This window comes from Electrophorus electricus, chromosome 16 (genome assembly GCF_041902795.1).
Source record: "Electrophorus electricus isolate QZ-2024a chromosome 16, ASM4190279v1, whole genome shotgun sequence".
NCBI classification, from domain to species: domain Eukaryota; kingdom Metazoa; phylum Chordata; class Actinopteri; order Gymnotiformes; family Gymnotidae; genus Electrophorus; species Electrophorus electricus.
Genome location: NC_137512.1, coordinates 24,362,481 through 24,372,500, shown reverse-complemented (window position 1 = coordinate 24,372,500; position 10,020 = coordinate 24,362,481). Strand labels below are relative to the sequence as shown.

The 10,020-nt window shown below is 46.0% G+C and overlaps 1 protein-coding gene across 2 annotated transcripts in view; it reads left to right on the top strand.

Moving 5' to 3' along the window:
• Positions 1 to 10,020, top strand: part of snrkb (SNF related kinase b) — a 24,250-nt gene that overhangs the window by 7,895 nt on the left and 6,335 nt on the right. The window contains exons 2-3 of one of the 2 annotated variants that reach the window (XM_081699024.1): positions 2,494 to 3,157; positions 8,747 to 8,888. In XM_081699024.1, coding sequence (XP_081555150.1) covers positions 2,494 to 3,157; positions 8,747 to 8,888 — 806 coding nt within the window. Of the gene's footprint in view, positions 1 to 2,478; positions 3,158 to 8,746; positions 8,889 to 10,020 lie in introns of both variants that reach the window. The other variant, XM_027029241.3, reaches the window with a different exon arrangement.

Here is a 10,020-nt window from a genome sequence, read left to right as displayed (position 1 = left end):
ATTGAAATATGTCTTCAGAACAATGACTGCGTTTGTGTTTGTGTATATGTTGGATGTAGACTCCCACTTAGGCAGACTAAGTAGTAGGTCAATAATTAGCAGCACTGATTTCTCCAGACAAGTATGCTCTGTGTCTGTGTTTGTGTGTGTGTGTGTGTGTGTGTGTGTGTGTGTGTGTGTGTGTGTGTCTGGTCCCAGTGTATAGTCCCAGTAGAAACCAAGTGCATCACCAAACTCTGTTTTTTACTCATTAACCATTCCGTCTGTCCATTAACACACAAACGCACCAACACACGTGTACACACCATACACATGTGCGCCCACACACACTAATTATGATATCCCATTACACGTATCGATCCGCACCAATCGGTCTTTGCTTGTGTCACCTGACTCTTTAGTTCCTAAGTACCATAACACTATCCTTCTCTCCTCTCCTCATCCCCTGCTCTCTTCCCCTCTCCATCTCCCCATTGCTCCTTTCCACAGCCTGTGAAGATGCTTTTCTTATTATTAATAGTGCCTACCAAGCCAGTGATTTAAAAAAACATTTTTTGTTGGAGCTACAGCTCCCCTGGATGTGACCGTTTAAGCAGGAAAAACCATGTTGCCTGCTTCGTCATCCTTTACGATTAAGCCAGGTTTGTTTGCGACGGGATGCGCCATGGCAACACAGCTATGGTAACATTGAGGGTTCTGGGAGCATGTTGCCTTTGATGTGTGACTGAAACCTGCACTCTGAGGTCTCACACAGTGTCCCAGTTACATCGCAGTGGGACGCGGGCTCTGGTGTATCTCTTCTTCCACCGTACCTATGCAGTGAACTCCACACCCACCTGTAACACCTCCTGATCACAAGATTTGACACAAATGTGTACAGACGAACGAACTTTCAACCTTTTAAAAAAAAAATTATAGTTCAAAGCAGATTCACATTAATGGTCTACTATTTTATGTATATTTTGTTGACAAATAGTTTTTTAACTCAACATGGGTAACAAAAAGTCTGGTTTTATCACATCATTCTTTATTTCAAAATGTGCTTGTGTTGCTATGGCTGCACACTGGGAGTTGGTGTCGTCACGGTTGGAGTTATCCGGTTTGTTATCTCATTTCTGCTTACAATAGGTCTGATTCTGACTATGCTGCCAGTTTCACGAGTTGTACTTTGTACAGACTTGTGTGGGAAATACCTGTCCTTGGTACAGGGTGTCTAGAAACCCTACGAGAAACTTTAAATGTTTGATAGGTAACCCAACCAAATCAAACAGAATATAAGTGTTTGTTAGGTAACTAGAGGCCCGTGGGCAAGATGCTGTTACCAAGCAACCAATATAACTGTCGTAACTGTTAATCAGCTGTGTTTTTAGCTAATTACAACCTTCTAAATGTAATGAAGTGATACAACAGTAATCTCAAGTGCTGCAAAAATCAGACTTTTGTTGTTTTTCCGTTTTTTTTTTATTGATTACTTTATTTAAAAATCTAGTTCAGGATAATCTGGCAATGCAACAATGCGTCTCTAACTAAAACTAATTCAAAAAGATATTTCAGTACTGATATGAATAATCAAAGCCAAAAAAAACCAACCCTGCTTGGCCTACAGACATCTGCAGTGCTAGTCGCTAGTTGACTAGTTTGTGGATGTTGTGAGGTCCTTCTCAAATGTGCCGTGTGAGGTTTGAGGTCTTGTGGCGAAGGCAGAGGGCAGAACCCATAGCATCACTCTCTCTCCTTCACAGGTTGACGGTCTCTGTCAACACATATCTACCAGGGCAGGGTACATCCTCTTCCAAACGATGGCTGTCTTACACACACACATTCACACACAGCCACTGTAACACTCTCTGTTTCTCTCGCTCTCTGCCTGTCTGTATGTCTGTCTCTGTCTCTCTCTTTCTGTCTCACTCGGTTTGTGAGAAGTCCTAGGTACTGTATCACCCCTTTGTCTCAGTACTCAGGAGTGAACCCGACTATGTTGCCTTAAGCAGACTGTCATGTGGCCACTGTTTTACTCTTAAAACCAGTTGCGTATTAACTAGAGTCACACAGACAGAGGCAGGTCTTATGAGCTCTGTCCTAACGAGAGGCCTGTGTGGAACCTCACATAACCAGTTCACCCACAGTACACACTGCCTAAGGACTGAGACCTCTCACACACACACACACACACATTCTTACATGCACAAACTATCACTCACAACCAACTAAGGCATGTTTGAACAATCATATATCAGGTTAAAATGTTTGGAATGTTAACAAGAACAAGATCTTGCACACACCTCCCAGCAGTCATGTGTGAAACAGCACACGCCCACACGCTCACATGGGTGAAGGCTGGTGAGAGATTAGTAAATCATACCTAGTTCCTGATGTCTTTTGATATTTAAACAGAATGACTTTGGACTGCATAACGTGGGTGGACAACTTTCCAGAGGCTAACCCTGCCCTGCCTCTCCTTCCTCTTATGTTTCCTAGGCGATGACTCACTAGACCTTCAGTTTCCCCGCGGCCCCATTGGTTCACACAGCACTGCCTCTGCCATCGCGCACGCCACCTCGATCCACAATGGCCGCCACCAAGAGCGGCTACGAGGGCAAGATCGCCGGTCTGTACGACCTGGACCGCACCCTGGGCAAAGGCCACTTCGCCGTGGTCAAGCTGGCACGCCACGTCTTCACGGGCCAGCTCGTGGCCGTGAAGGTCATCGACAAGACCAAGCTGGACGCTCTGGCCACAGGTCACCTGCTCCAGGAGGTGCGCTGCATGAAGCTGGTGCGGCACCCCAACGTGGTGCGCCTGTATGAGGTGATCGACACGCACACCAAGCTCTACCTCATCCTGGAGCTGGCTGATGGAGGCGACATGTACGACTACATCCTGCGGCACGAGGGTGGCGTCGCTGAGGACGCGGCCAAGCTGCACTTCGCGCAGATCGTGCGAGCCATCACCTACTGCCACCGGCTGCACGTCGTCCACCGGGACCTGAAGCCCGAGAACGTGGTGTTCTTCCGGCAGCAGGGCACCGTCAAGCTCACGGACTTCGGCTTCAGTAACCACTTCCAGCCCGGAACCATGCTGATGACCAGCTGTGGCTCGCTAGCCTACTCTGCCCCAGAGATACTGCTCGCAGAAGAGTACGATGCCCCTGCCGTGGGTGAGTGTGTGTGTGTGTGTGTGTGTGTGTGTGTGTATGTACGTGTGTGTGTATGTACGTGTGTGTGTGTCTTTTCTCATCTGTATATCTTAGTTTTCCAAAAATTTCCAAATTTCCAAAAAAAAAAACTATTTTCTTCCACTCTGTAATATAATGCATGTAGGTCACTTTTGAACCAAAACACAAATAGCATAAATACAGTGAAGCTACAAGAATAGCAAGTGTAGCGTTTCACTCATCAGTTTCATTATTTAATTTCGTTCTCCCTGCGTCCTCACTGTAGTGGTTCTCCATGCATCCTCACGCTTAGTCTGGCTGATGCTGTTGTCCAGACCATCTTATGAGAACATTTGCCATCAGCAGAGCAGGGGAAGGTGTTGGCTAATCTGGCTGAAGAGCTTTTGGTTTCCTGTGAAAGTACAAATGCTTTCACAGGAAACCAGAACTGTAACTCCCAGTTACTGCCCTAGGTTCTCTGGTCTGGAAGCATGTCTGGGTGTGTTGAGTCAGCAGCCGGAATATTCTTGCATGTGTGCGCGCTGGGATTTGGGGATGTAGTCTGTGATGTGGCATTGTTTTACAGTTAATCTGGATAAAGATTAAATCTGAGTTTGCCTTGGGCAGCCTGAAACCCACACAGGCTCAGCCGAATATCTCTCTGTCTCGCACTGTCTCACTCTGTCTCTTATTACCTCACTCTGTCTCGCACTGTTTCACTCTGTCTCTTATTACCTCACTCTGTCTTGCACTGTCTCACTCTGCCTCTTATTACCTCACTCTGTCTCGCTCTGTCTCTTATTACCTCACTCTGTCTCACTCTCTCACTCTGTCTCTGAATACTTCAATGTCTCACACTGTCTCACTGTCTCTTATTAGCTCACTCTGTCTCGCACTGTCTCGCTCTGTCTTTCACTACCTGCCTCTCTCTAGCTATGTCACTCTCTCTCTCTATTTATGCCTTACATCTCTTTTCATCTCTTTCTCTCTCTGTCTCTCCATGTCTTCTCTCGGTCATGTTGCTGGTCTTATTGCTTTTGTTTAATCCTGCAAAGTCTGTCCTCTCAATGGACACGTCTATGAACAGATGGAGCTTGTGGGTGATTGGTGCTGGGACAGACCCATAAGTAGAGCTGGTGGGACTCCACTTGTATATTATGCAATAGCGTAAGACGTTTCTCACGGTCTCAACCTACTGATGATAGCTCAAACGTAAAGAACTGGCGTCATGTCCCTCCCCATTAAAAGGTCTCACCACAGGGGTTTCCTCAGCCCTACTCCTGATCCCACATTTATGATCACACATTCTCCTTTTCCATCGCTGTTTGGTTTTGCCAGCATAAATAAACCGCAGGGACAGACATTACAGACACCAGAAGGTTTTAGACGTTTAGCTGACACAAAATGCATACGTACGTTCACATACACATCAAAACTTCAGAGTTTGGAGGAGAATAACATGTTTATCTGCTTTTGTGATACACCCATTAGTCTGGGCCTGTGGGTTATGCTCTGCTGTGCCAGCCCTTGAACCAATCAGAGGGAGGGAAGCACAGAGAGATGACAGGAGACAGGGGGAGGAAGAGGGTTCAGGAGGGAACAGGAAATAGAGCCAGAAGAGAAAGAAGAAAATCACTAAACACAGTGACTCAGGGAGGAAGAGGAGGAGGAGGAGGAAGCTCTCTCATCTGTTTCTCTCATTCTGTACGTCACATGTTCCCTCTGTGTGTGTGTGTGTGTGTGTGCCCAGATGTGTGCTGTGTTCTGGCACTATGTGGCGACTTCTGTGTTCTGCTGTTATAAAAGTCGTATTTTTATCATCTGTCCTGCTCAGAGCAGAATGTGAGAGTAGGCCAGTAATTCTCCCTGAGCCTACATGATCCAGGATTAGCCACACGTAAAGTGGGTCAGCATCCTCTGAGATGCGCACACACGCACATGTGCAGCAGATGAGGTGTTTAGCGCGTGGGACAGACTGTACAAGGTGTCTGACCTGGAGGGATGGCTTCACCTTGATTTGGACTCTCTGTTGCCCAAAGAGAAAGTGCTGCAGTAGGGAGACCAAGATGCCTGTGGAATATGAGAGAGAACCTCTCAAGGGCTCAGACACTGGCCAACACGATACCCAACACACTGCCCAACACACTAACACACTGACTAACACACTGTACAGCACACTAACAAACTAACACTGTAACGCAGTGCCCAACACTGCCCAACAAACTAACACACTGACTAACACTAACACAGTGCCCAACACACTGCCCAACACAGTGCTTAAAACACTGCCCAAGACACCGACTAACACAATGCCCAATACACTGCCCAACACCTTGTTCAACAGTATTTAACCCACTGCCTAACACACTAACACACTGCTCAGCACAGTGCCTAACACACTAACATTGATCTTAACACTGTGCCCAACACTGTACTCACTGTACAGCTGTTTTGCTTTTTAATGACCTGCACTGCCACAATTACAGCACATACACAACCAACCCGATTTAATGACCCAGACCAAAATCACAAAGGCATGACACAGTAAAGCTTTCTTGTATTAAGTTTACTTGGCAATAAATGTGTCAGCAAACAAGTAGAAGGACAAAACCCATTGGTTCTGGCATTCTATAAATAAATGAATCAATATGATCAGGTTTTGTAAGAGTGTGTTTACTTCAGTACACAATGCTTAGAGGAAGGTCGGTGTAATCCATTTAGAGGGAAATAGTTCTGTGTATTTTATTATAGAGGAGTGTAGGTGCCAGTTTTGTTTTTGTTTAGCTCTGCAGCTGTTGAGCTGTTTACTCATTGTTAAAAGGTTTGATAAATAATGAAGGAATTGGACGAGGGGTGTTGGGAGCCGGAAAACCTCAGCCTGTGCAGTTCAGGGGAACCCGAGGAGCCCTTACCAAAGAAAGCCTTCCTGGTAAAGGAAACATTTTAAGAGTTCTGTGTATTTTGTGCTTGTGTGTGTGTGTAAGAGAAAGAACACGCACACGCACACACACACACGCTCTTTCTCTCGTGAGGGTGAGGTGTGTACCTGCAACTCTTGGGGTGTGCTGCCTAAGTGGCTCCCCAGTCAGGGAACTACGACCCCTCTGCTCCTCTGCTCCTCTTCACCTCCTTCTCCACTCCGCTTTTCCAGAGCTCATCCCACACATTAGCACACACCTCCTCATGTGCACGCGCCCACAGGCATTTTTGACATAGGTGTCTGCAGAGTAGAAACAGACCATGGTGACCAGAGGTGTCCTCATTCACACACTACTGTCACATTATGTAACCTCTGCATGCTGCCACACACACCTCTGGGAGAGTCTCTCCAGTGCGTGTGCGTGCGCACCTGTTCTGTCTGTCTTATAGTATTCATATATGCAACAGATATCATTAAATATTTTTTCCCAGCCGTATAAACACAGTGAGCATTGTGTACCTAGGAGTACTAGTTCTAAAATGAGTCATATATGTAGTGGTTGACAGAGGCACTGGAGGACAGTCAGTGTTTGGATATATTTGTAGACTGATTCTGTCTTTCTGAGCCAATTTTCCATTTGTTAATAAAGACAATCCAAAGCTCTCTGTTTGCGGCGTACATCTGTGACAGTAGTCATATGGCACTCACAGATCAACCTTTCGCAGTGTGAAATGCCGAGAAGGCAGAGGCATGCTGGTCCTGGATCAGACTGACGGGGGTGATGAGCTGAGATCTTCTGTAATAAGGACCGGGAAGTGTCAGCTCCGCTGTCGAAGCACAGCGCTAACGAACGCGGACGTCACGGCACTGGAGCAGCACGGAGAGAGGGAGAGAAGAGGAATGTGGGAATGGGATAAAGGGGAAGGAGAGAAGGACAGGGGACAGGTAGAGCAACAGCAGAGGAACGGGCGCAGGAAGTCCGGACGAAGGCCTGGGATTGTGTGGTGCGGATTCAGAGGGTTTTCTCTGAATGGTGGGCTGGATATCCGTTAGAGCAAAGCACCATCCACTACCATCTCTTATTAAACAGGAGAGACAGCGAGAGAGCAGAGGAAAGACTGAGAAGGAGTGTGGAGACCACATTCCCAGTCTGAGCCCAAGATGAGAGAGAGTGAATAACTAGACTAGAAAACAGGAGTGGCAGCGAAACACGGAGGAAAATACTGGTGACAAATAAGAGGGATCTAACAAAGGAGCGCCAGTGATATGAAACAGAAGAACTCGAGCCTTCTCATGTTTCTGATCGAACAGGATGGGTCTGTTTCACTGCAGATATACTGAATATCGGGCTCCAGGCAGTCTCTGCCAATACAAAACTAAAACAAACTCTGTGTGTGTGTGTTAATGTGCATACTACCATCAGCATAGCATCTGTTGTGTGTGGAGAATGGTCCTCGAGTTAAAGACATAACAATGTCAATAAACCATTGATCACAGTTACATAACCCTAGTGTGTAGAGTTGCGTGTTTCTGCGTCTGTGTGAGTGGGGGGGGGTGTTCTCAGTAGGAACAGAAAGTTCAGTGAAGTGAAGAACAGAGCTATTGTTAGCACGTTTCAAAGCTCTGCTGGCACAATGACTTTCCCCAGTCCAGTTCCCAGTAACATCTTCGCCTGCAACCTCTGTTCCAGCATCTCTCCCCAGTCGGGCAGAGTAGCCTCAACTCCGCCAGAGTATTCCCAGAGTAACCCCCGAGTAATCAGCCGTGCAGAAACAGCCCACCAAACAGCTTGTGTAGAAGTATTGAGTGACCGGGGGAATTGCAATCGCAACGTACCAAATGTTTCTTCTCTCATGTGATACTTTTGTGATTAATATGATAAAGAACAAAGGTGATGTAAGAAAACCAAAATCTAGAGAAAACACAAACTATTAAGAATTAAATGTGAGTGACTGAAATGTAACAGTAAAAGCAGATTTGTTTCAACAAAAATACACTTGAACAAGCAAAGTATTATAATACTCAAAAAAATACAAAAGTAAATCCAAACGTTTACTAATGTGTGGAACTAACTTTTTATAATGACTTAATACCTACCTCACACCCCCCCCCCCACACACACACACACACACACACATACAAACAAAGAGCAATGTAAGAGAAGTGTAGGCCTAAACTGTGAAAGCCTCTTTTTTCCTGGACAGCCATCTTGAAACAGAACACCACCAAAACAAACGTTATTCCGGGAGGATGTGTGCCGCCCTCCATTTCATGCTTCTCCCAGTGACCCAGACACTCTGTTCCGACTTCAGAATGTTCTGACGGGGTTTCCACGCATCTCTGGTCGACCCAGAGGAAGCCTGCTGCTCACGGAAGGGGTGGGAATGCCAGACACACATGCAGGGGGTGTGTGCGTGTGTGTTACGTAAGGACACAGCTGGGCTCCTTCCTCCAAGCGCACTCTTCACCTACACTCTTATTAATGATGCACATAGCACATCTGACACATTCTGTGTGTGTGTGTGTGTGTGTGTGTGTGTGTGTGTTTTATGACTCCCAAACACACTGGTATAATAGGAATTGAATGGTTGTCTAATATGTGTTATATTCCACAGATAATGCATATATTACGATGTGTGATGAATTTTGGTGTGTGTCTGTGTGTTTTTCAGATATCTGGTCACTAGGGGTGATCCTCTACATGCTTGTGTGTGGACACCCACCTTTCCAGGAGGCCACTGACAGCGAGACCCTCACCATGATAATGGACTGTCGCTACACTGTACCGGACCACGTCTCTGCACAGTGCCAGGAGTGAGAAAACACACACACACACACACACACACACACACACACAAACACACACATACACACACACACACACACAAACACACACACACACACACGCACACACACACACACACACACACACACACACACACACACTCACCGCTCATCTCTTCTGTATATCTGCCCACATATACAAACAGCTCACCATGCACCAGTACAGAACTACCCCTTACACACCGCATACTACACAAAACCACACGTGCCACAATAAAAAATCATTTATCAGACATTTACTGGCAATAACAGTGAGTCAGGACCATTTTCAAGGTTTCAAAAGCAATTAAGACTGGATTTACACTGAATGCATCCCCACACTTAATACACATTCTTACAACCAGCACATGTTACAAAGAGGCTTATAATTCTCAGTTTGAGCTATACAGTGAGTGAGTGTGTGTGTGTGTGTGTGTGTGTGTGTGTGTGCGCGTGACTTCTGCCTGTCACCCTCACAACAAACTTTACACTCACTTAACAGCCTTGAGCAGGACACACGGCATCTGAACATTCCGTACTCTTGCTACATACATCTGCTCGGACCAGCCATTCACAGCGTCAGCCTTTCACAGAGCAACGGTGACGTTAGCCAGTGAGAAGTCGGGGAGGAGCTAAAGTTTCTTTGAAGTGATTTCATGCAATGACTGAGGAACGTCGCTGCCTCAGGAAGCCCTTGTTCGTGGACTAAAGACCATGGCCCAGTTATATTACAAACCACACGCTGAATTTTCAATTTAGAATACGTGGAACGGTTTCTTAAAGATAAATGTGTCACACAAGAAAGTCTTAAACAGCACTTAGAAAGTCTTAAGTGGTTTTCATAAGTGAAATCATTACACATACTCATGTCTTCCCTTAAGTATTGGATTTCCTCTAAGTAATCCCTTAAAGACCAGTGTTGCTTGAACAGCCATTCCCCTTAGGTTAAACTCACGTTTTGAAAACGTTGCCATCTCCTCACGGTTTGAGGGGATTTTGAAGAGGGGAATGTGTCTGTACAGGTTTTTCACAATAGAGAGAACTCATCAGACCAGATGAGTCTAAACCAAAATGGTGTGGGATTTTGTAATTCGTAGTTAAAAACACAGCCCTCAAGATTCTG